Here is a 27583-nt window from a genome sequence, read left to right on the forward strand (position 1 = left end):
GAGTCTTTCATAACGAACAATTAAAAAAAAAATCAATGCTAACATCCCCCTAGCAGGGAGGGAGAACAAGAATCCCCAGATAAAAAGGTAACCATTGTTCTCAAGAGAGGGAAAAGGTTATTAGCCTCATTCTCACAGTTTTTATCAGGTTTACATACATGAAAAGTATACTGCCCTTGGAGAAAATCACTACTATAAAGATGGGTGGAATACAGTAAATTGGCAGGAAATTGATGTTTTTGATCTTCAATATACTGAAGCAACAGGCCCTGAAGTTTGCTTGGTGGCTCAGAGCTGTGATCTGGATATGTTTGTAATTCCAATAGACTCTGGCTGTTCAGACATGTGGCCATAGGCAGACGGCATTTTTAAAATCAGAGATAGCCACTTGTGATTTCCAGACTGTATACTGTATACACAGTTACAGTGTCAACTTCTAGGTCAACCTCTCTCTTCACAGTTTCTAACACAATGGGATTATTTTCTTCTTCTTTTTGCATTATGGTCTCAGACACACAATAAAACCTCACCAGCAATGTTATTCTGAAAGCTGAAACTTTACTATATTGCTAACAACAAGAGAGCCAAGAACACAGAATTCTTAACCTGTATCACATCAGTGCCTACTGCATGGAAAACAGAATCACAACAAAATATTCAGAGAAACAGAATTTTTTTTTTTTTTACTGGAATGATTAAAATGAAATGCCTGAATTTCCATGGGCAGACTGACAAGATAGCTTATGATAATCAGAGATAATTAGCTGTGCTCCTCTGGGCTTCTAAACTCCTCAGAGTGGTGACGCTTTGAAAGCCTGGTTACTGATGCAAAGACCTGATGGGACTCTGAGGCCCAGCCTCTCTAACCACACATTCTTTGACAAGGACTTGGATTCTTTATAAAAAGAATGTATTCCGAAGTCAAATTGCCATAGATGGTACCAAGGGGATCTAAAATATCTGGTTAAGTCCCTTTGCACCCCTAATTTTTCAGGTTAACAAATTTTCAAAACAGAAGAGATTCTGTTGTCAGGGACAAGCAGAACATACAAGAAGCAGCACCCTCCAGTGAGCCAACTGCTTACTGAATGCCTGAAAACAAGACCATGTAAACAGTTCCCTGTTGCCTAGGCCTATAAAATCTGTACTAAGTGACAGATGCATAAAGTGGTGTGGGTGGCTGGGCAATGAGGCAACTAGTAGGAAGGAGCTGGCTGTGCCTCCAGGTGTTAAAAAAGGCAAGACTTGCATATTCAGTGAGTCAATACTAAGACTGTTTTCCATTTCCTTGACTCCCACAGCTGCCCTTTTATTACTTTTTCTCTTCAAACCTGACCCAAAAGTTCATGTATATTCAAATTCTCCCATATAAAATGATAGAGAGGGAAACAGTATAGATACAGTTTGAGTTTTACAGCCAGTACCTATCAAACGACTGCTTAAAAATGGCTATGAAGGGGAGATAATTAATTTAAAAAAACTGACAATCTCTAGAAGCTAAGCAATTTTATAGAGAAGTTGGCTATAATCTTCTGGGTAGGTATCACCAGCAAACGATGGTCATATGAGACTCCTAATAAATACTTGATATTATTTACAACCATAAGTCCTTGTTGACAGAAGAAGGTTGAGAAGGTACAGGAAAGCCACATGTAGTACTTACCGTCTTCGGTTTCCTGCCACACGATGCCCTCGAGGTTGACACTTGTCCCAGGTTCGCAGGGGCCCAGGCACTCGGGCTCTGTGGCCAGAGCCACATCACATGTATTGACCCCAACGGATCGGGTACGAACCATGATCTGCTCACAGGGGGATGAGATGTCATTATTGACCACGGGCACCAGAAGGTGCAGTGGCAGCACTGCTGGTGTGGACACAGGGGACTCCATCTGTGGGGGAAGAGAAAGCAGTAGATGAGTTGCAAGAACATTTACAGGAAATATCTTCTCTGTATTTAATCTAGACCTACATCCTCTCCTGCCAGAAAGCAGAGGGCTTTAAATACAAGACTTTAGTCCTTATTTTCAAGTTCTAGCTCATGATACCACTATAAATCTAAGTGGTTTAGATGAGTGCACCCTGGGCTAGGGGCAGCTCCATGTCTTATTAATGGCCCTCCTCATAAACTGTGCTTGGCTAAAAGTGTATTAAGAAAACTGTCTCTTTTAAAAATCTACTGAGAGAGAATCAGGGCCAGACTTCAACAGCAAGAGAAGAGAGCACACAGACTGACGAGAAAGAAAAGGCTCAGCTTCTGAGGCTTGTTCTACTGCTGCCCTTCAGCTTCTCTGCAACCTGTCAACAAGTAATACATTAATCAGGTATAAAATCCAAGAATACATATGGGGATAAAGAGAGGGAGAAATATCCATATCCTAGGAATGCCACTCCAGGAAGACTGGAGCTTTAGTTCATCTTTGGGTAGAAGGAAACGTACTTAAAAGTTACAGGAGGGCTGATGGGGGTTTCTAACCCATAGAGATTATAATAACGATAGGTTAATGACAGTGACATTTCAGAGTGTGAATCTAACATCAAATGTGCAGAGAAGAAACAGGAGGTACTGTTACTACCCAGAAGCCAATCCACAGCAGTCTGCACATGAAGCTGAATACACACACATACATAAGAATAGTCAAACACAAGAACCAGCAGTCTGGGACTTCCCTGGTGGTCCAGTAGTTAAGAGTCTGCTTGCTAATGCAGGGAACATGGGTTCGATCCCTGGTCCTGGAAAATCCCACATGCTGTGGGCAACTAAGCTTGTATGCCCCAACTACTGAAACTTGGCACCCTAGAGCCCATGCCTTGCAACAAGAGAAGCTACCGCAATGGGAAGCTGGTGCACAACAACTAGAGAGTAACCCCTGCTCCCCGCAACTAGAGAAAGCCTGCATGTGGCAACGAAGACCCAGCACAGTCCCCCACCCCAAAAGAACCAGCAATCTCTACCACCAAAACTAGACCCTCTCACAAGAATGCAATTTTACTTAGATTCCAAGAAGAAATGAACACATCTAGAGTTAAAAGTTGTAACAAAGAGCAATAATCCCTTAATTCTTTAAACCCTAGCATTTATCAGGTTGACAAAGTACCAATTCTGAGTTAATAGTGCCCACATCCTAACTAAACAGTGTCTGGCACATGCAAAGGCACTCAGTACACACTGATCCTTCCTAAAGATTATGTATGATAGCAGTAAGAAGACCTAAAAAAGAGGAGCCAAGGATGGGAACACTCTTTCCCTTGTGAAAGACCAGGTTGACTATACGCCTTCAACAGGCCCACATTCAGAGTTGAGGCACCCATGTACCCATTATCAAAGCTGCTGCACAGTTCTGCGACAGCACTCTGGTCCTGAAATAGTTTACTGCGTGACCACCACTCCACCTATAATCCATCTCCCTCATTTTAAACACAAACATCTTCCTGGCCTCAAACACTACCCTGGAAACCAAGGTCTGAGTATTGAATCCATTCTCTATAAGTAGCTCTGACTTCTTGGCTTAAAAATCAAGTGATATTTGCAGATCATCTCTATCAGAGTCCACAGAATGCTAAGACACTGGTTCTGATTAATTCTGGTCCCTGAATAGCTGCCAAAACATTATCCTTATCTGTCTGTGGTTACACACATCCACCCTGTACTTTCTAACTCCACCCTTTTCATTAAATGAAAGTGGAAGCCTGTCCAGTGAATCTCCTGCATAATGATAAATGCCAAGAGGCATTTTTGGTCTTTTGTACTCCTGAAAATCAGGCATTTATAATTCAATTTGACAACCTTCTTGGGATGTGTTAGATCCCTGAAAAACTCTTTTAAAAAATGTCTAAGCACAGATTTGAAGGTAAGAACAACAGAAAAAATAAACTGGATTTCCTACTACTCCTGTGTAGTGCTAGACTCTGGGTCTAATCATTAAGCCCTCTCAGGAATGCTTTTAGATGGTGGTTCACTAACTCTTTGGAAAGAAAGTTTCCTAGAGATTTCACCCATGAGAATTATCAGAAAGGGAAATTAGAGAGTATTCAGATCATCTTTACTCTTGGCCTCGCCTCTGTTTCTCGGGTCTTTCTCTTGGGGAAGAACTGAGATAGAAGTAACTTCAGAGTTAGTTAATATGTGCATTTCCTTTGCTTAGAATCCATCCCCTTTTCTATACCTTTCTTCTACTAGCAAGAGAAATTCCTGCAAAGTCCTCTTTCTTGAACAAAGAAATTGGCCTAAACCTTCTAGGTCACTCCTGTGAACTCTCTGACTGCCTAGCTTGAGCAAGACCTCTTGCCAACATGTCCCATTGCTGAGGCAGCAATCCAAATCAGAGAAGGAAGGAAGTCCCCAGGGAGTCACCTACACACTCTCTGCCATCAAGGGCAGCTCTTTTCTAGAAGTGGTTTCATTTCCTGTTAATTTATTCAGTACTGCTGGGAGGCCAGGGAAAAGATAAGCCACTGACATTCTGGACAAAGCTAAGCTCCCAATTCTATACTGACAGATTCAGAAAACAACATCTAAGATGTAAGCAAAAACACCACTGTTGTATTCAAGCAAATTAAATTAAACCCTAAATATCCAAAGAGAAGAAACTTAGCTGAACTGATCACTAAGAATAACAGAATTAATACACGAGAAGCTGATTAATGTGTGTGTGCACGTCAAACTACTCCTACTAATCGAAGTTATTAATAAGTTACTAAGTAGAGTTCAGCATCTGTTTGTGTGAGGATGACTTTACTTAACTATTTGATTAGTTAAATGGGATTTTTGGGAATGAGGAGAAGGGAGGAAATGCACCTTCAGATTTGGAACTACTGTTCAATTTCCTTCTACTTTGCAACAGAAATCTAAGGAGAAATCACAGAGCAGCACAATAATGTTTAATTACAGCTCTAGCTCTGCTAATTACTGTTTGGTCACATCTATAATCTACATTAAGCCACAGTGCATAATAAGCAGCTCTGTGATATTCATCTAATAAGCTAGGTGACTTTGTGGGATTTCAAATTCTACTATTCATTGGAACAAACATAGCTTCATTTATCACTCTCCAGGAGAGGATAAAAATCAAAAAAGGACTCATTTTGCCATCTTGCCTGTATACCTAGGATGCAAAAAGCAGGGATTGTCAAAAGACTGATGCCAGCAGGGAAAATAGGAATAAAAATAGGAAAAGTTAGGGTCACTGAATACCTTCACAACTATGACAACAATAAAAGCTGGCCAGTTCTCAGATTCTGAAATGCTAAGAAGTGCCACTGTGGCTCCGGGGCTCACTGAAATGGGAAGGTAAACAATACAACAAAAGAGAAACCTGAAAAGAGACAGAAAACTTAAAGATGGAGATGTCTGAAGTTTCCTAATATTTCATGTCCTTTATCTTTTAATGATACTTCTTTTCAATTCACCTTTAGATATTAGCCTAATAGCACCTATTAGGGATCTGAGTGCTGATAGGCAGGTGACACAGAAATGAGGACTGGGAAAATAAAGAAAGGCCAGAGCCATTAATCTCCCTGCAAGAAGTGATTATATACTGACTTCAGCTGCCTCCCACACTTGAGAGGCACTAATGGAGGAAAAGGCTGCAACATAATTTCAGGGGTAGAAAATGAAGCGAAGAGGTCTTTGGGACAGACTCTCTCCTTCACAAATCTGAGTCTGAAAACATTACCTTCACACTCAAAAGGCAGAAAGGAAGCTGGTTCTACTGATAACTTCAGTAGCTCTAAGAAACTCCCTTTTATCCAAGAAAGAAAGATTACTGGGAATGATGATTAGATGAATGTTCAGATTAATCAGAAAAGACTGTGCAGAAAGTAGAATGTCATCAAATATACTAAATATTATATTAATAAGATCCCTGGAGTAGGAAATGACAACCTACTTCAGTATTCTTGACTGGAAAATTCAATGGACAGAGGAGCCTGGTAGGCTATAGTCCATGGCGTTGTAAAAAATTGCACACGATTCAGCACGCATGCACACACACACACCTTAATAAGAAGTCCTCTTTCTTCAATAATTCCAAAGGTTCTTCAAGACTTTATAGTGACTCAGCATTAGTAATACTAACAGTAATGTATGTTCTTGATTCATGGACAAATGTTAAGTACTCACCCTGATAGAATATAGCAAACTTGATTTGCTCACAAGGCCATCTTGGTGGCTCAGATGGTAAAGGATCTGCCTGTAATGCTGGAGTCTTGGGTTCAATCCCTGGATCGGGAAGATCCCCTGGAGAAAGGAATGGCTACCCACTCCAGTATTCTTCCTGGAGAATTCCATGGACAGAGGAGCCTGGCGGGCTATAATCCAAGGGTCACAAAGAGTAGGGCGTGACTGAGTGACTAACATACATTATAAAAAACCAGGTAATTATAAAAATCCTATTTATCAATTTATTATGTTATTTATATTTCTCTAAAGTTTAATATTAATCAGAAGGACTGATACTGAAGCTGAAGATCCAATACTTTTCTGGCCACCTGATGCAAACAGCCAACTCACTGGAAAAGACTCTGATGCTGGGAAAGATGGAGGGCAACAGAAGGGTACGGACAGAGGATGAGATGGTTGGATGGCATCACTGAATCAATGGGCATGAGTTTAAGCAAACTCCTGGAGATAGTGAAGAACAGGGGAGACTGGCATGCTGCAGTTCATGGGGCCATGAAGAGTCGGACACGACTTGGTGACTGAACAACAACAACAAATTAAAACACAGGGGGAAAATTCTCAAATTATTTGAATTGCCTTCTATTGATTGGCAATTTGAGATAAAATAAGTTCACTGTATTTTTTTTTTAGGGCTGGAACTTCGCTGATGGCCCAGTGGATAAGAGTCCTTCTGCCAAAGCAGGGGACATGGGTTTGATCCCTGGTCCAGGAAGATTCCAAATGCAGTGGAGCAACTAAGCCTGCGGACCACAACTACCGAAGCCTGCAAGCTCTAGGGACCAGAAGTCGCAATTACTGAGCCTGTGTGCTGAAACTACTGAAGCCTGTGCTCTGCAACAAGAGAAGCCATTGCAGCCCCTGCTTGCTACAACTAAGAAAGCCAGTGCAAAGCACCGAAGACCCAGTGCAGCCAAAGATAAATAAATACATAGATATATTTTAAAAAATTTTAGGGGACTTCCCTGGTAGCCCAGTAATTAGGAATTTGCCTTGCAATGCAGCAGATGCTGGTTCAATCCCTGGTTGGGGAACTAAGATTTCACATGCCTCAAGCCACTAAGCCCACACACTCCAGAGCCCATGCATCACAACTAGAGTGTGCGCTCCACAACAAAAGATCCTGCACAACATAACAAAGATCCCATATGCTGCAACTAAGACCTGACACGGCCAAATAAATAAGTATTTTTAAAAATTTAGGATTTTTTTTTCTTATTCTGAAAGATTCTTACTTAGTGCTAAAGGCTGGTGATGGAAATCACGGAATAACTGAAGATGAAGGCAAGGAAGTCCAAATTCTTCCTCTCCATGAAGCTCTTCTCAGAACGCAACAGAATATTCCTTGTAAATCCCAAAACAGCTTAACGTTTAACTATTAGTGAAGGAGAAAATAGCCCCTTTCAAACATTAAGTACCTTTCCAAATGTCTCTCTAAGTAAAGGAAAGAAGGAAGGGAGGGAGGAAGGAAGAGAGAAAAGGAAGGAAGGAAGGAAGGAAGGGGCGAGGAGGGAAGGGGAGGGGAAAGGCAGGCAGAAGGGGGAGAAAAGAGGTTTGCTGGTTTCCTGAACTTCCAGATTTTACGTAGGTTGCTTTGAAGAATTTGATTGTAACTCTGATTAACTTCCCAACATTTTGAAGCATAAAACAACGAGAAAAAAGAGCAAAAGATGTGGTAGTTGGCATCATAGCCAAACATCAAACAGCTCTTAGAAGCTACATATTCTATTATTCACAGAAGACTTACTTTTGCATTCAATTTTAACCAGTCAACACCTGGTCAAGGTCAGCAGTGAAGGCTGTTCCAATGTGCACTAGAAAATGCAAGTGCAGTCAACACATAATTTGAAGACTACAGATTAGCCACAGGGAGTTCTCCTGTGATGATCCCTACAGAGAAAATCTCAGGCTCAGACCCTAAAGACCTCTTCTGGTGAAGAGAAGATGTCAGATCAAATGATCCTAATATTCAAGCCTTTCTAAATTCCCAATGTGTGGGACTGAATAAATAATACTCGACTTGAACAAAGGAAAAAAAATCTTACAAGCAAAACCAATGCACAACACAAATCACATGGCAGGGTCCAATGCAGTGGCAAAGGCTTTTGCTGAATGCAGCATCTCTTTGCTCTTCCAAGTCTTCTCTGCAATCTCCTGCCCACTTGAATTCCCCAAGTTTCTTTCAGTACATTATCCCCTGTGATGAGTAACCACAAGGACCCAAGAACTACCTCTGAAACTGACTACAGTTTTTTTTCCACAGAAGGTTGATGATCCCTCCCCTCCCATTCCTATAATGTTCCAAAGGAAGCACTAGAATTGGCTCTCAAGAATAAAGGATTGTATAAAAATTCATTCTTTGGCTACAACTACTTCCCTTCCTGGACACACTTCTTACCTCCTTTTACCTACTCATTTCCTAAAATGTCACGGCTAGAACGTATTTTCTATTCCATTCTCTTCTCGCTTAAGTAAACACAACAGAAAGCTAAAGCCTTTCTCTGAATCATTCAGAATTACAGATGTCAAAGAAGAGTCTCAACTCATCCTCCAATATGGATGGACAAATTGTACTAAAGAACCTAATTATCATTCGCATTGACGGTCCTACGAGCATTTTAACTGAGACATCACAGACCACACTGTGCTCTGCAGTAGCTTGGGGAGGTGAAATCGGAAGGAATCTCCCTGCTTTAAGCCAGCTGTTCTTAAACTTCTGGTCTTGGGAAACTTTCACAGATTTTAAAATTGAGAACCTTACACAGCTTTTATCTATGTTGGCTCTATCTATTGATATTTACTGTGTTAGAAATTAAAACTGAAAGGTTTTAGGTCTTGACTGTGAGTTAGATACCCTGACTAGACATGTGATGACACTGCATACAACTAAACACACACGACATGACTACAAGTAAGACGTGGAAAATTTGAACACGAGAGGTGGATTGCAGCAATGTCAACACCCCTACTGTGGCCTGGTGCTGTAGTTCTGCAAGGAGTTACCGTTGGGGAAAACTAGGTAAAAGTTACACAAGATCTCTATGAATTGTTTATTATAACTACAATTATCTCAAAATAAAAAGATTAATACAAAGTTGAGAATCCCAAAGAGCTTTTATTTATTGGGTTGGGGGGGGGGAATCAGTCTCTCTAGTGCCTATCTGTCTCAAATTGCTAAGGATAAGATGTCTCTGAGGGGCTTCCCCGGTGGCTCACTGGTAAAGAATCTGCCTGCCAATGCAGGAAACAGGAGTTCGATCCCAGGTCCAAGACCATCCCACATGCTGCAGAGCAACTAAGCCACGAAGCCCGTGCCCCACAATTGAGCCTGTACTCCTTCAGGCGCCACAGGACACTGCACACACAGCTCTGCACCTTCTCTCTCGGAACAGAAATGTAGGCAACTGTTTCAAGCTTTAAATGCTCATTTTCCTAGAAGACTGGATGAAATCTCTGCTCTGTAAAAACCTGGAAGTATACCTATACTTCATATGGTCATTGTAGCAATCGGCTGAATATAAAGTTTAGTATACAGTGTATAGTGCCCAAGACACAGTAAATATTCCATAAATATTAGCCAACAACAACAATGATGATGATAATAGTAATAACAAAATCTTGTAATTTAATTCAATATTTCAGTCTTTTATGACACTGTTAATCTCTATTCAGACATTCAGTAGTTGAACTATCCATCTCTAGTGGTTCATTCTAGTATAGCTTTTACTTCATTATGTTTTCCTTTCTTCTCTTGTACAGGAATTTGTTTTTTCTGTGGGAAATCCATTCCCCCAACATCATTCTACTACAGGAGTGGGACCAACTCTACTCAAGACTACATAGGATAGGTTCTCCGTAAGTTATGGAAGTGTGAAAGTGTTACTTGCTTAGTCATGTCCAACCCTTTGTGACCCCATGGACTGTGGCCCATCAGGCTCCTCTGTCCATAGAATTCTCTAGGCAAGAATATTGCAGTGGGGGGCCCTTCCCTTCTCCAAGGAATCTTTCGGACTCAGGGATCAAACCTGGGTCTCCTGCATTAACAGGAGGATTCTTTACCATTTGAGCCACCAGGGAATCCCTCTATTGGTTGTAGAGACTCTTTTTTCCTCTGGTTCCTTAAGCTGGAAGGACTAATTAAACCTGGAGCTGCTAGTGGCCATTTTTGCTTAATACTTCAAAAAGGCTTGTCTGAGAATAAAGCCAATTTAGGAGAAAGTAGAACAGAGAGATGAGCAAAGGTAGAATCCGAGTGACATTACTTGAACCCCTGTCAGAAACTAAAAAACTCCACTGGTGAGAACCTATAAATCCCTTGTTTGCTTGAACTAGCTTGAGCCAGGTTTCCATCACAACTGAAAAAGTCTTGACCACAACATATCACCCACAAATTTGTATGCATACTTTCTATTTAGTCACAAGTTATAATGAAAATGCTGAACAAGACTAGACCAAAGGGAGAGTCTTGTGGTATACCACCTTCATCCAAGCAAACATCCAGGGACCAAAACTCTTTAAATTTAGAGCTCTTCAGACGACTATAAAGTCACCCAACTGTATCACCATCCTGTCCACCTTTCACTGACATGTCATTGAGAATATCATAAAAGGCTTTTTCAAATACCTTGAAGAAATCAAAGCACTCCAATCTACCCATCCAAGAACTCTTTCGGGAAAAGAAAGTTTAGAGTACTATGTTTTAGAACTTAATTTGGCTTCTAATAAGCATTATTCCACCCCCCCACCCCCCAGATTCCTCTCTTCATTCAGAAACAGTAAATACTTACTACAATCTAAGCATTATATTATGGCAAGTGATTAATCTTAATATGATTCCTGCCCCTAGATCTGGACAGGCAAACAAATGGGAACAAGTACTTAAAGAAATATCATAAAGGATGCAAAAAGAGGCAAGCACAAAAGTGGCTAATCACTTCTGTAAACCTGGGAGAGATGCAGGTGATATTTCAGCTGAGTTTTAGGAGAAAGTTCAAGGAAGATAAGAAAAATTAGGTTATTTTAGTTAGATGCAATACCAAAGAAATGGTTAGAGTGGGAACTACAATAGTTCGGCATGAAGGGAATGGTGGAAGTGGTGGGAAATAACATGTCATGCTAAGGAAAGTCACTGTGGAGTTTTAAGCATGAAAGTAACACAATCCAATGTTGTTGTTGCTGTTGTTCAGTCGCTTAGTGTGTCCAGCTCTTTGCGACCCCACAGACTGCAGCATGCCAGGGTCCCTTGTCCTTCGCTATCTCCCAAAGTTTGCTCAAATTCAAGTCCATTAAGTCAGTTGGTGCTATCTAACCATCTCATCCTCTGGCACCCCTTTCTCCTTTTGCTGTCAGTCTTTCCCACTATCAGGGTCTTTTCCAAAGAGTTGGCTCTTGGGATCAGGTGGCAAAAGTATTGGAGATTCAGCTTCAGCATCAGTCCATCCAGTGAATATTCAGGGTAGATTTCCTTTAAGATTAACAGGTTTGATCTTGCAGTCTAAGGGATTCTCAAAAGACTTCCCGAGTACCACAATTTGAAAGCATCAATTCTTTGACACTCAGCTTTCTCTATGGTCCAACTCTCACATCCTACTACTGGAAAAATGATAGCTTTGATTATACAGACCTTTGTCGGCAAAGTGATATCTCTGCTTTTTAATACTCTGCCTAGGTTTGTCATACCTTTCTTTCCCAGGAGCAAGTGTCTTTTAGTTTCATGGATGCAGTCACCATCCGCAACGATTTTGAAGCCCAAGAAAATAAAATCTGTCAATGTTTCAGTTTTTCCCCCATCTATTTGTCATGAAGAGATGGGACCAGACGCCATGATCTCAGTTTTTTGAATGTTTAAGTTTTAAGCCAGCTTTTTCACTCTCCTCTTTCACCCTCATCAAGAGGCTCTTCAGTTCCTCTTCACTTTCTGCCATTCGAGTGGTATCATCTGCATACCTGAGGTTGTTATTTCCCCTGGCAATCTTGATTCTGGCTAGTGATTCATCCAGCCCAGCATTTTGCATGATGCACCCTGTACAGAAGTTAAACAAGCAAGGTGACCGTATATAGTCTGATGAACTCCTTTCCCAATCTTGAACCAGTCAGTTGGTTACATATAAGGTTCTGTTGCTTCTTGACCCACACACAGGTTTCTCAGGAGACAAGTAAGGTGGTCTAGTATTCCCATGTCTTTAAAGATTTTCCACAGTTTGTTGTGATCCACACAGTCAAAGGCTTTAGCATAGTCAATGAAGCAGAACAGGTGTTTTTCTGGAATTCCCTTGCTTTCTCTATGATCCAATGAATGCTGGCAATTTGATCTCTGGTTTTTCTGCCTTTTCTAAAACTAGCTTGTACATCTGCAAGTTCTCAGTTCGCATACTGATAAAGTCTAGTTTGAAGGATTTTGAGCATAACCTTACTAGCATGTGAAATGAGATACGATCCAATAAGCTTTTTAAAATGTTACCTAGGTTTTGAGAGAGATTAATCAGAAGGAAGGATACCAGTTAGAAACCAACCATAATAAACCAAATAAGATATAATGATGGCTTGAACTAAGAGTGATAGCTGTCATGGAAAGATGAGATACGATCCAATAAGCTTTTTAAAATGTTACCTAGGTTTTGAGGGAGATTAATCAGAAGGAAGGATACCAGTTAGAAACCAACTATAATAAACCAAATAAGATATAATGATGGCTTGAACCAAGAGTGATAGCTGTCATGGAAAGAAAGGAATGAGTTAGAGGTAGAATTAATAGGACTTGGTGAGTGACTCAATATCAGAGAGGTAAAGAAAAATCTGGGTTGACTTCAAGGTTTCTCATGCCATTTTCTCAGGACAAGAGACAGAAGAAAACAATAGCAATGAATGACAGAACTAAAAAACAAGTTAAACTTTGCATATGAGCTTTAAGTAAATAGCTGGATATATAGAACTGGAACTCAGGAGAAAGGTCAGGGCATGAGCTCACTTGGGTGAGATACCCTAGGGATAGAGGACAGAAAAGAGAAAATAAAAAGAAGAAAGCTGGGGAGAGAAAGTAAGGATGATCAACATTTAGAGGCTTAAATCCAGGAAGAAAGGACTACAAAGAAGCTTAAAATAGTAACAATCATAATAATAGAAGCAAACTTCAATTATTGCTTATTGATGTGTGCCAAGCACTTTTCAAAGTATTTTATATGTATTCCTGAAAACTCCTTTGCCGTAATTAACACAGTATCTCCTTTTCAGGATGAATATACTAAAGCTACGTGAGTTAGGTAACCTGGCCAAAGTCACATAGCTGCCAAATGATAAAACTGGGATTCAAACTCAGGCCATTTGGCTCCAGAACCCATGCAATCATAAATAAGTGAGAACCTGAACTGAATGGTGTCACAAGAAGTCAAGGGAAAATGGAGTTCCAAGAAGAAAACAGGCTGCTGTTACGTAAAGCTGAAACTGCAGGAAAGGGTAAGGCACAGAAGGTTAAATCACACTGGGTAAAGGGAAGCGTGGACGAGTGAAGGCAAGATTATCAGCAGCTACCCAGCTGTGTGCCATGAGTTCTTCTTCTTTTTTTTTTTTTTGTAAATTAGAAGTTTTTAGACAGTTAGAAAACCCCATTATACAGTTACAGATATAAGGCAAAATAGTCATTAAACCAAGTTAAAATCAAAATGAAAAGTCACATTATGTCCATAGTTACATCAGTCCATCTTAAGGTTGTTAGATGTCATCAGTTTAAAAAGAGGCATCACATGGGATTGTTGAAGGTATTTGCAGGCTTGGAGAAAGTCCTTTTCCTTGAAGTGGAGATGTCCACCACGGGAAGGCTTCCACTGATGAAGTGGGGAGTGCTCCGCAGACCCAGCAGTTAGACTGATTGTGGAATGCAGTATAGGAGTGAGCCCAGGACAGGAAGGCATTGTCTTGAGGATCAAACGGCAGACTCAGGATTTCTAGAGTCAGCAGAAGTAGGCTCACATAGATTATCAGGCCCATCTTGTCCTGAAGGATCCCGGACGAGCCCCCAAGATGAAAGGTTATTGCTGAATGATAAGACGCGGGATTCTTGGCCTCCGGAAGAGACAAATTCAATCCGGGGTCAGAGATGAGGCTGGATCACTCAGAGCTTTTGTGTAATAAAGTTTTATTAAAGTATAGAGGAGATAGAGAAAGCTTCTGACATAGGCATCAGAAGGTGGCAAAAGAGTACCCCGTGCCATGAGTTCTATACAGGTTATCTTGTAAATCTCCTACACTGCTAAGAAGTAGATGATTGCTTTGTTTGATAGAAAAGAAACAAAGCCTGGGCTTCCCTGGTGGCTCGGTGGCTCAGTGGTTAAGGAATGCACCTGCCAAAGCAGGAAACAAGGGTTCTATCCCTGATCTGGGAAGATCTCACATGCGGCAGAACAACTAAGCCCATGAGCCACAACTACTGAGACTGTGCTCTGGAGCCCGGGAGCTGCAATTACTGAGCCCACATGCCGCAACTACTGAAGCCCATGCACCCTAGAGCCCATGCTCTGCAAAAAGAGAAGCCACCACAAGGAGAAGCCCACACACTGCAACCAGAGAGCAGTCTCCACTTGCTGCAACTAGAAAAAACCCCGTGCAACAACAAAGACCCAGCAGAGCCAAAAATAAATAAATTAATAAAATTATTTTTAAAATAAATAAATAGGGTAATTGATTTGTCCATAATGATCCAGTTACCAAGTACCAGGGTCAGGATTTGAACCAAGGTATGTCCGACTCCCTAGCTTATGCTCTTTTTCATGACACAATGCTACTCCAAAGCAGCTCTGGCATGACCAGGAAGAAGACTGAGTGTCAATAGTTCACAAACTATCTGTTTAACGTTTTGTTCTAGGATTTCGCTGAAGATTAGTGTTAAATTTGATGGCCTACAATTTTGAAAATGTGGACCTTTGCCTGTCTGCAGTCTTATGGTTCTCTCCGATTTACCAGGATTCCTTGGACAAAAGGATCTCTGACTACGTGTGCAAACTCTTTCAAACTTTTACAGTGTGATTAATTTGGATTTAGACATTTGAACTCTGTCAAAAATTGAGGTGCTCTGTCAGAAAAGAAAGATTGCACTTGCTGTTTAGTATTTGGTAAAGCAAACTCATCTTTTGTAAAAAGAACAAAGGTTGTTCAAGAGTTTTTAATCTATCTTTGGGATCTGGATTTGTACATTTGTTTTGGTAATCCTTAGTTTTATACAATTTTTTGCTTCCAAGTTGCATCATAATATGGCTTTGACTTTTCAGTACAAATATCCTCTTGAAGTGGAAATGAAATACGTATCAGAATGTCGTTAAGCCTTGCTAAACTATATTTCACTTTTCAACAATTCCTTAGCTTAGCTCCTCTAATACAGACCAACAAAAATGAAAATACCGAACAGCAACACTCTATGAAATTTAGAACTTTGTACAATATACTTAGCATACAGGGCTCACAAAATCTTACAGAAACTGAGAGGGGCAATTCATAATTCAAGGGACAGAAAAGTTAAGTTTTCTAAGTAACATAACTTACAAAGGCACCAGAGCATTCAATACTGGAAAGAACTCTGTCCTTAAAAATCTCTCACCAAGGTACAGCATTAGGCAAACCCAACAATGTAAATAAGAGTCACTATATTCTGGGTAACAGAGTTTTACTGCCTTCATTATTAAACACGGTCCTTATTGTAACACTCACAAATCCATTCATCAGAGTAATAAAATGGAAAACTATTAAGGCTCAGGAAAAAAAAAACAGATATCCTGTATTTGTAGAGTCAACACAAAGTTTACATCCTTACCAGGAAAACTTCATTTTGGATTAGGAAACAAACTGATAAACAAATTATCATAACAAAGATGAACAGAGGGCTGCAAGTACCCTGCCCAGGGAGTGACTGCGTGGACCTAAGGAGTTTCCAAAGAAAGGAATAGAAAGCATACTTCATCTGCACAGCAAAGAAAACCATAAACAAAATGAAAAGACAACCTACAGACTGCATCATTTGCAGACCCTTGCAAATGTGATGACAAGGGCTTTTTACTTCTAAAATATATAAAGAGCTCATACAATTCAATAACAGAAAAAAACAAACAAACCAATCAAAATATAGGCAGAAGACCTAAATAAGCATTTCTCCAAAGAAGACATACACCCATCAGCAGATGAATGGATAAGGAAGCTGTGGTACATATACACCATGGAATATTACTCAGCTGTTAAAAAGAATTCATTTGAATCAGTTCTAATGAGATGGATGAAACTGGAGCCCATTATACAGAGTGAAGTAAGCCAGAAAGATAAAGAACATTACAGTATACTAACACATATATACGGAATTTAGAAAGACGGTAACGATGGCCCTATATGCAGGGCAAAAGAAGAGATGCAGAAGTACAGAACAGACTTTTGAACTCTGTGGGAGAAGGGGAGGGTGGAATGTTTCAAAAGAACAGCATGTATATTATCTATGGTGAAACAGACCACCAGACCAGGTGGGAGGCATGAGTCAAGTGCTCGGGCCTGTTGGGCTGGGAAGATCCAGAGGAATCGGGTGAAGAGGGAGGTGGGATGGGAGACCGGGATGGGGAATTCGTGTAACTCTATGGCTGATTCACATCAATGTATGACAAAACCCACTGAAAAATAAAAAATAAAAATTAAAAAAAATAATAATAAAAACACAGAGACTTAACAAAGAAGACATACAGATGGCCAACATGCAGATTAAAAGATGCTCAACACTGCTAATTATTAAAGACATGCAAATCGAAACTACAATGCGATAACACCTCACGTTGGTCAGTACAGCCATCAATAAAAAAGTTTACAAATAACAAATGCTAGAAAGGGTGTGGAGAAAAGGGAATCCCCTGACACTATAGTTGGGAATGTAAATTGGTGTAGCTACTAAGGAGAACAGTATGAAGGCTTCTGAAAAAATTAGAGTTGCCATATGATCTATCAATCTCACTCCTGTGCATATATCTAGACAAAACAATAATCTGAAAAAATATGTGCACCCCAATATTCACTGCAGCACTATTTACAATTAGCCAAGACATGGACGCAATCTCAATGTCCACTGACAGAAGAATGGATAAAGAAGATATAATTCATATATACAATGGGATATTACTCAGCCATATAAAGAATGAAATAATGCCATTTACAGCAACATAGATGGACCTAGAAATTAGCATACTAAGTCAGAGAAAGACAAATATTATATGATACGACTTACGTGCATAATCTAAAAAAAATTATAGAAATGAACTTATTTATAAAACAGAAACACTCACAGACATAGAGAACAGACCTGTGTTGGTCAAGGGGTCCGGGGGTGAGGGAGGGTTGAATTGGGAATTTAGGACTAGCAGATGTAAACTATTAAATACAGAATGGATAAACAACAAGGTCCTATTGTGCAGCACAGAGAACTATATTCAATATCCTGTAATAAACCATAATGGGAAAAAATATGAAAAAGAATATATACGTATCTGAATCACTTTGCTGTACACCAGAGACCACCACGACAAAGTAGATCTACTGTGCTTCAATTTAAAAAGACGAAAAGAAAAAAGAAGGCATACCCCAAGCAGAAGGAACAGCCTGTTCAAAGGTACACAAGCATGAACAAACAGAATTAGTATGTTCAAAGAACCACAAGTTGTCTGGTTTGGTTGGAATAGGGACCAGTACAGGGAGAGTAAAATTTGGACTTAACTTTGCAGGTATTAAGAAACTTCTAAGGAATTAAAGCAAAGAAGTGATATCACGTTTGTATATTTAAAACAAAGTTAATAGAAGCAGGTAGACTAAAAGAGACTGAAAACAAGGGGCCCTAGCTGGATGGATGTTTGCTGCAACAAACCCTGGGGGGAGGGCTCAAGAGACATTCAGGGCATGTAAGCAGTTGAGGGCACGTAAGTATGTAAGCAGTAAGAAGTAAGACTTCATGAAGTATCAGACATGTAGGTAATCAGTGAAGGAGTCAGGTATGATTAGAATTTCTAATTCATATGGTTGGGAGACTATTCATTCCACAAATATTTACTAAGCACCTGCCACATGCCAAGCACTATTCTAAGTGCAGAGGATATGCCATGAACAAAACAGACCAAAATCCCAGTCTTTGGAACTTAAGTTCAAATGGATGGTATTCTATTACTGAAAGAAAAAGAAAGGAAAAAGAGGAGGAAGAGGGTTTAGTTTTGATTTGGGGAGGCTGGGGAAAGGCTGAGATTAGTTTTATATTGCTTTTACTTTGCTTAATTGCCAGCATTCCAGGAAAAGAAGACTGGAAGTGTGTTAGAAGGAGGAGGTGGGTCTGCAGTGCACAATCTGAAGAGGAAGATGAAAGACTTGAACAATATCCATTTTGGCAACAGTATGGAAAAAAATGTTTTTTGCAGTGGTTGTATGCTTTTTCCAGTAGTCATGTATGGATGTGAGAGTTGGACTAAAAAGAAAGCTGAGTGCTGAAGAATTGATGCTTTTGAACTGTGGTGTTGGAGAAGACTCTTGACAGTCCTTTGAATTGCAAAGAGACCCAGCCAGTCAATCGTAAAGGAAATCAGTCCTGAATATTCATTGGAAGGACTGATGCTGAAGGACTGATGACACTCCAACACTCTGGCCACCTGATTCAAAGAAACGACTCATTGGAAAAGACCCTGATGCTGGGAAAGATTGAGGGTGGGAGGAGAAGGGGATGACAGACGATGAGAAGGTTGGATGGCATCACCGACGCGATGGACATGAGTGGCTCTGGGAGTTGGTGATGGACAAGAAAACCTGGTGTGCTGCAGTCCATGGCATCGGAAAGAGTCAGACACAACTGAGCAACTGAACTGAAATGAACTGAACTGACTGATGGAAAAAAAAACAGACACTCTTACACAGTATTAGCTGATGGGAATATGAATTGGTAGAAACTCTGAAAGGGCAAGTGCACAAAAATGTATGATGTACAGTTTGTTTCAGTGTTTTTTTTTAAAACATTTTTTTTAACATGTTCATTTTATTTATTCACGTCTGTCCTGGGTCTTCATTGCGGTATGCAGGCTTCTCACTGTGGTGGCTTCTCTCGTTCTGGGGCATGGGACTCCAGGGTGTGCAGATTTCAGTATTTGTGGCGCAGGGGCTTAGTTGCCCCAGGGCACGTGGAATATTTCTGGACCAGGGATTCGAACCCCTGTCCCCTGCATTAGCAGGCAGATTCTTAATCACTGAACCACCAGGGAAGCTCTCAGTGTTGTTTTTGATAACCAAACAAACAAAAACCCAGAAACAATCTGAATGCCCACCACAGCACATATTTATAACTAGCATCAAGGACACATATCCATAGAATACTTTTGAGTGAAAAAAAAATGACACTACAGTATGTATTAAATTAGCCTATTAACATTAAACTGATTGTATGCAACTGCATATGATTCTTTTTTTTTTTTTTTTTTTGGACACCCTGGGTGGCATGCAGGATGGAAACTCAGGTCTTAACCACTAGACCACCAGGGAAGTCCCTATATATGCTTCTCATGTACTATGCAGATCAGAAGTGAGAAACAAAAGTTGAGATCTAGAAGAGTATTCTTGTAATCATCTTTGAGTAGTGAGATTTTGGATGATGTTTCATTTCTTATATATTTTTTGGGCTTCCCCAGTGGCTCAGACAGTAAAGAATTCGCCTGCAATGCCAGAGACCTGGGTTTGATCCCTAGGTTGGAAGATCCTTGGGAGGAGGGCATGACAAACCACTCCAGTATTCTTGCCTGGAGAATCCCACAGGCCTGGCCTCTGTTCCTAAGAGCTGGGATATGGGCAGTACTACACGAACATTTCTATGACCTTCATAAAGTGAATATTCATAACCCATGACTGCCTGTATTCATTTGATTCTAATTGCCAAGAAATGAGTGGCATCTTCTACGCATGTGCAAATATGCAAATTCTTTGTTGAGAAATAAACAACAATCCCAAACCCCTCTCTGTGGCAACCAGAATCCTGCCTGGAACAGGGCCAGAAAAAGCCATGTCTCCAGCACTTCTGAGAAAACTGTGGCTGCTGCTTATCAAATTAAAATGCAAAGCAGCTCATTCCAGTGTCACTGGGAACTGTCAGAAAAGGATTATGGTTCCCACCCCAAGGATGCAGGTCAGCTAAACAATACCCATCTTCTTGTGCTGAGAAGGAGGGAGGAGGAGGAGAAAGATTAGGCCTGTTTCCAAATAGCAGTCTGGCCTGCTTGTTACCGTGGTAACCTCCTTTCCCTGAGCTGCTCTCATTTGTCTTTCTCTGCCTGACCTTCATGTTGTTCTGACAGTAACTGAGGAGGAAAAGGTGCCTGCCTGCCAGCTAAGCACTCAAGTTGAGGGCACTGTGCAAGAAAAAGAGGCACTCAAAGTCCTCCTCATTCTTGACTTGAAGCAGTGACCTGAGAGCGATTAGAGCAAGAGATCGCTGGTGGCCCTCGTCACTCCATCCTTGCCCTGCTCTCAGGGCCACCTCACTTCTCTGATACTCCCTTTCAGCGTGAGGAGTCTGGGTCAGAGTCAAGTGGGTAGGTGAGAAGTCACAGAGAAGAGAAAAAAACAAGGCACGACAAGCTGAAGAAGAGAGGTAATAAAATATTAACTCAAAAATGCCTGAGACAATAATCAGTACAGTGGTTAAGGACAGCTTTTAGTTTCCGCTGTCGTCAGGATTTGTGCCCTATGTTTAGTTGGAGGTGTGTGGGCAGTTTAAGGTACTTGGGACAGGGCTAGGGGAAGGGACTCAATACTCAGTGCTTTCATTGTTTTTCTTTAAGCCTTTAATACCATTAAAATTCAGTCACTTAACAAATAATTACTGCGTACTCCCTATGTGTAGGTCTTGTCCTAGACACTGGGTATGGAGTGGGAAATGAAAGAGACTGGTGAGTAACTATAAATTAGAATCCCACTAAGGAACAAACAGGGCAAGTAGTAAGAGGTCAGAGGACCTGTGAGCCACCTAGGGTATAGCTCGGGTTGGCCTCCTGAAGATGATGGATTTAAGCTGATATCTAAAAGATGAGAAGACATGAAGAACCTAGGATTGAGCAATACAGGCAGAGGGAACAGTGTATGCAAACCCTCAAGGCAGGAAAGAGCTTGGCATGCATTTGAGGTTCATATTTCATTTAATTACTACACAAGCCTATGCAAAAATGTTTGAGGCTACTTATTCTAGAAGCTTAAGGAGGCCCAAGAAATGGGTAACATGAGAACAGTAGTCAAATATTATCCACTAAGTTCACAGATAATTGAGTCACTAAGTCATCAGTCATGAAATGCTATGGCATACGGACAGAACTTTTATCTAATAATTTGAAAAATATAGAAGCCAGTTCTCTGCCAATAGCAGTCACTGTCATTCCAAAAGACAAACAGTATATAGCTGATTTAGTTTATCTTAAATGGCACCCTCAAACTCACCAAAGACTTTACCCTAAACATACTTACAAACTGATTTATGTTGGAGTAATGAGTGTGTACGGAGAAAGCAATGGCACCCCACTCCAGCACTCTTGCCTGGAAAATCCCAGGATGGATGGAGGAGCCTGGTAGGCTGCGGTCCATGGGGTCACTAAGAGTCAGACAAGACTGAGCGACTTCACTTTCACTTTTCACTTTCACACATTGGAGAAGGCAATGGCAACCCACTCCAGTGGTCTTGCCTGCAGAATCCCAGGGACAGAGGACCCTGGTGGGCTGCCGTCTATGGGGTCACACAGAGTCGGACATGACTGAAGTGACTTAGCAGCGGCAGTAGCAATGAGCTTGTAACGGAGAAGGCAATGGCAACCCACTCCAGTACTCTTGCCTGGAAAATCTCATGGACGGAGGAGCCTGGTAGGCTGCAGTCCATGGGGTTATGAACAGTCGGACACAACTGAGCGACTTCACTTTCACTTTTCACTTTCATGCATTGGAGAAGGAAATGGCAACCCACTCCAGTGTTCTTGCCTGGAGAATCCCAGGGACGGGGGAGCCTGATGGGCTGCTGTCTATGGGGTTGCATAGAGTCGGACATGACTGAAGTGACTTAGCAGCAGCAGCAATGAGCTTATAAAGGAGGTAGCAGGCCAGGTTTAGTCCCAGTTTTCCACTACTTAGCTGTATAACCTTAGACAAGCCATTTACTTCTCTAAACTTTGACCTTATAAAAGGAAGTAGCTGAAAAAAAAAAAAAAAAAAAAGAAGTAGCTGGACTTTGCGATCTCTAAGGAGACTGTATGAGGACTTTTTCAGTTACAAGTGACAGAAAAGCACAGCCAGACTGACTTAAATAAAAGACAGGTTCTTTCCTAACCACTTTAATAAAACTCCTGAAGTTCCTTCTGATTGGACCAGCTTCTGAAACTCATTATAATCTTTATATTTTGTAAATACTTGAGCATATTCCCTCTAAGTCTTTGCCTTTTCGGGTTTTAATTTTTAAAACCATAGTGTACATAGTACACTACGCCCTGTGCTCTTAGTAAGACAGATAATCACAGTGCCTCTCCAGCCACCTGTCTCAGGAGGGGGTTCACCATCAGTCTACTTATTTCCTCTAAAATAAGCTGGTGACAGAATACTTATTCCATTTTTTTTAGAAGGTGGAGTCATGCTTCATCCTTAATATTGCCTGTTCAAGATATAAAACCCTTCAAATCTCTCCTGCTCTTAAGAGCATTCAATTTTTCCAACTGCTTCAAACAAAACACTTAAGGGATAGTTAAGGCACATCACAAAAGTATTAATATGGCCAGACAGCAAACATCAGTCCTTCTTATCTACTCAATTATACTACAGAAATGAGTTAAGAGTTGCATTGTTAGAACATTCTGAATTATTACTAAATATGGGAACTTTCTTGAAGACCAAATAGCATTTTCAGACTGCAAAAACCCAGATTATCAGAATTTCACTATACCACAAACATTTTTGTGTCAAGTAATTTAAAACACAATTTTAAATATTTGTGCTCAAACACAAATATATTGAACAAACAAACAATAATTTATTTGACCAATTTCCTACAGGTAGATATTTAGGTTGTCCCAATTGTCACTTGTATAAACAAGGCTAAGAGAGTATCTCAATGACTACATCTCATACCCATTTTATGCCTTTCACAGGCTAATATCCTATACATGAGATTAGAGAATAAAAGGGTATGCATATTTTATGGCTTTTGACACACACTATTCCATCAACTTTCAGGCTCACTAGAGCTTAAAAAGATTATTAAACTATAACCCTATAAACTGGCATTTATTGCCACTATTCTTGCCTTCACTTAAGCAGGTCTGCACTAATTCCTGATTCCTTTCCTGGGTTACAAATGACTACTCCAAACCCATATATATATATATATATAGAGAGAGAGAGAGAGAGAGAGAGAGAGAGAGAGAGACAGACAGACAGACAGAGACAGAGACAGAGAGACAGAAAGTCGCTCAGTTGTGTCTGACTCTTTGCAACCCCATGGACTATACAGTCCATGGAGTTCTCCAGGCCTGAATACTGGAGGGGTAGCAGCTGCCTTCTCCAGGGCATCTTCTCAACCCAGGGATCGAACCCAGGTCTCCCACATTGCAGGCGGATTCTTTACCAGCTGAGCCACCAGGGAAGCCCTATATATCATGCCTCCTCCTATACACATGACATTATATTTATCCATGTGCTGTGCTTAGTCGCTCAGTTGTGTCCGACTCTTTGAGACCCCATACACTGTAGCCCACCAGGCCCCTCTGCCCATGGGATTCTCCAGGCAAGAATACTGGAGTGGGTTGCCATGCCCTTCTCCAGGGGATCTTCCCGACCCAGGGATCAAACCCAGTTCTCCCGCATTGCAGGCGGATTCTTTACCGTCCGAGCCACCAGGGGAGCCCATAGGTAATATTCAAATAGTTCAGGCCCCACAGCTTGAATACTGGGCAGAGTCTGAATGTCTCTTAAGCCAGGACAATAAAAGGCTAGATTTCTTTCTTTCTTTTCTTATTTAAAAAAAAAAGTTTATAAAATGTTTATTTATTTGGCTGTGTCAGGTCTTAGTTGAGACATTTGGGATCTTTCGATCTTCATTGCAATACGTGGGATCTTTAGAAGTGGCATGTGGGTGTGGATCTAGTTCCCTAATCAGGGGTTGTATCTGGGCCCCTGCATTGGGAGCTTAGAATCTTTAAAAGGCTAGATTTCTTGGAGTATAGGTTGGGAGTTGAGATTTCTAACCAGCAAGTAGTTGACAGACAGGAAAGACTGAGGTTTGATCCCTGGGTTGGGAAGATCCACTGAAGAAGGAAATGGCAACTCACTCCAGGTACTCTTGCCTAGGAAACCCCACAGACAGGAGCCTGGCAGGCCACAGTCCGTGGGGTCGCAGAGTCGGACACGACTTAGCAACTGAGCAACAAGAGAAAGTTTCTAGATTAAGAATGAGCACGATAAGGGTTTGAAAGACATCTTCAAACAGAAGAAAATGGTGAAGATAAGTAAAAAGAGATGATTAAGAGAAATGGACTTTGATGATAGTCAACTTAGGTTCAAGCAGATCCTCTGCGACAGGTTGTACAATGTTAGACAAGACATTTAACCTTTTTAAGCCAGTTTTCCCATTAGTAAAATGGAAATCATAATACATTTCTCACAGAACTACTGTGAGAATTAAATACTATACAAATAGCATTCAGCCTTGTTACCTGGCACATACTCTGATAAATGCTAAACGCTGCTACAGTTTCTGTTATTATTAAATGTGGCCTACGGATCCTCCAAAGGGGCATCATTCACTGACCTTTACTACGAGCAAAGGTCGGGTTAGAAGGCTCACAAGTCAGATGTCAGCATTCTCTTTTCAGGCTCAAAGCAGGTCAAGAGTTGGCTAGTAAATCAGCAATTAAAAAAAAAATCAAATAAGTTTTTTTTTTAAAGCTTATCAAGCCCATTCTTATTTCAGGTTGGGATATGTGTACACAAGGTGAGTACCTGTTCCATAATTCCTGTACCCCTCTACACCTGGCTCCCTCAGAAGAGTCAGAATGGAACTCCACTAGTGTCCCTCTGACCCACCCAGGAACAAACCCAGGGGAAAAAGTCCCCAAATGACATTCTGATGTGTAGTTAATGATCTGTCTTGCATGAGTAGCTGAAACATCGTCCCTGTCATATTACAAAGACTGAGGAAGACGCTGCCATAATCTCCAACTGTATGTACATCCATTTCTTCTTGTAGAAGACACTGTATAATCTATCAGCCCACAGTCTCCCTAAGCAGATAAAACTGGTCAGCAGGTGACAAGTGGTATTAATCCTAAAATTCTCTAAGGAGTTAGAGAGAAAGCACTTAATCATCAGTTCAATGAGGCATTTGGCTAATCACCTGCTGGAGAAGGAACTTTTGGAAAAACAAATGAGTAGGACATCTTCCAATAAGGTGGAAATGCCTAAGAGCACAAACACTGGATTGGCCAAAAAATTTGTTCAGGTTTTTCCATACCATGTTATGGGGAATCTCAAACAAACTTTAGCTGTTTAAAGTATTTAAAAAGATCAGAGAGGCCCTCCCTCAATCCTGTTCCTCCCATATAGGCCCTCTCTAAACATTAGACCTTCATTTTGCAAAGGAAGCTTTCCTGGCTTCTATGACTATTTTCCAACCTACTCCAGTATTCTTGCCTAGACACTCCCATGGACAGAAGAGCCTGGGGCTGCTGTCCATAGGGTCGCACAGAGTTGGACACGACTGAAGCAACTGAGCATGCATGCCTGCATTAAAGAAGGAAATGGCAACTCACTCCAGTGTTCTTGCCTGGAGAATCCCAGGGACAGAGAAGCCTTGGTGGGCTGCCGCCTATGGGGTCGCACAGAGTTGGACACGACTGAAGCGACTTGGCAGCAGCAGCAACACGACTATTTCCTAGCACCCTCAAGATTTCTAGATAATAGCTGTGGTCATTTAAGCTCTCTTAACCTCAGCTTCTTTATGAGATTCAAAAAAACAAAAAAGCAGCTAGGATTTTATTTTATTTCCCTAAATTCTAATCTTCCTCAAATCCAAACTGGTGTAACTGGCAAGTCGTCGTTTAGTTGCTAATTCATGTCTAACTCTTGTGACCACATGGACTATGGCCTGGCAGGCTCCTCAGTCCAAGGGATTCTCCAGGCAAGAATATGCGAGTGGGTTGCCATTTCCTTTTCCAGGGGATCTTCCTGACCCAGGAATCAAACCCGTGTTTCCTGCATTGCAGGCAGATTCTCTACCAACTGAGCTATAAGGGAAGCCTGTGACTGTCAGGTAGAGCTATCCTTAATACCACTGCTATTGACTTCAGTTTTCTTACAAGGGCATTCATCAAAATGAAACCTCTACATTCAGACACACATTTTCAGTATGAAAATAAAACAGTGCCAACCAGGAACCTCTTCAAAATGATACAGATGAGATAAAGGCAGCACCTAAACCACAGTGGTTTTGGACAAGCATCAGGTATAGGGTCCAAGCATGACAGGTGTTGGAAGAAACATAATTTTAGAGCTCCATAGAGATTTGTGTATTTCAAATACAAAAAATAGTGGAAAAGTTGAGATGCATTTATCCCTCAGGCAATGAGATATCTTCTTTCAGTATATAAAATATTAAAATGGCCTACCCTGGTATGGTTTTCACATCTCTAGTATTCTAGAGTCTAGTTCTAAAGATATTCTTTCTTTTTTTCCTTTACAGGTTTTGCTCAGGTTGCTAGAAGAGAGTCTATGGATTTCTAGCTTCAAAGCTGGGTGGATCTGATCAAGTAGAAGTTTAGAGTGCGTAAGCAGGCACATGCACGTAAGAATGAAATAAACCAAGTCACAACTACCAAAAAGGAGGAAGGGACCGGTATAGAAGAAATATATTACATTTATCTTTCTAACAAGTCCAACTGGCAGAAACATCTGCTTTTTAACTTGTTATTTACCTCACGTCCTTAATCAACATCCGATTAATTCCAATGGTCAAAAGAGAAACTCCTAGTAAAATTTCACTATGGGCACTGTTCTGTGCCACAGTAAGACCACATCAGCAGACCCAAACCAGATCTTTCTGTTCTCTCTTACACTAAGGTTTTGTCTAACAGTATATAAAAAAATTTCTTTTCTAATCTCCTGTAGAAAAACATAATGCCAACAGTCCAAGAAGATCTCATTTCATATACAGAATATTCCAAACCATGTGGCAAAGTACCAAGTTGTTTCATTACCATTCCAGTAAGAGTAGGATAAGGAAGAGAAAGTAAGACTTTCCACTCAGGTGGAACGTCTAAATACACATATATTTGGAAGGATGTTATCTTAGTACATTGCCCTTGTTTCACAGCATTCAGAGGAAGTGAGACTTTTTCCCTTATAAATCTT

The 27583-nt window shown here is 40.8% G+C and overlaps 1 protein-coding gene across 3 annotated transcripts in view; it reads right to left on the reverse strand.

Moving 5' to 3' along the window:
* The window catches only part of ZNF609 (zinc finger protein 609), a 197553-nt gene that overhangs the window by 51570 nt on the left and 118400 nt on the right, over positions 1–27583 (reverse strand). For all 3 annotated transcript variants that reach the window (XM_065940079.1, XM_065940078.1, XM_065940081.1), the window contains one exon: positions 1664–1889. In XM_065940079.1, the coding sequence (XP_065796151.1) occupies positions 1664–1889 (226 nt within the window). The remainder of the gene's footprint in view (positions 1–1663; positions 1890–27583) is intronic.

The sequence above is a fragment of the Muntiacus reevesi genome, chromosome 7 (assembly GCF_963930625.1).
Source record: "Muntiacus reevesi chromosome 7, mMunRee1.1, whole genome shotgun sequence".
NCBI classification, from domain to species: domain Eukaryota; kingdom Metazoa; phylum Chordata; class Mammalia; order Artiodactyla; family Cervidae; genus Muntiacus; species Muntiacus reevesi.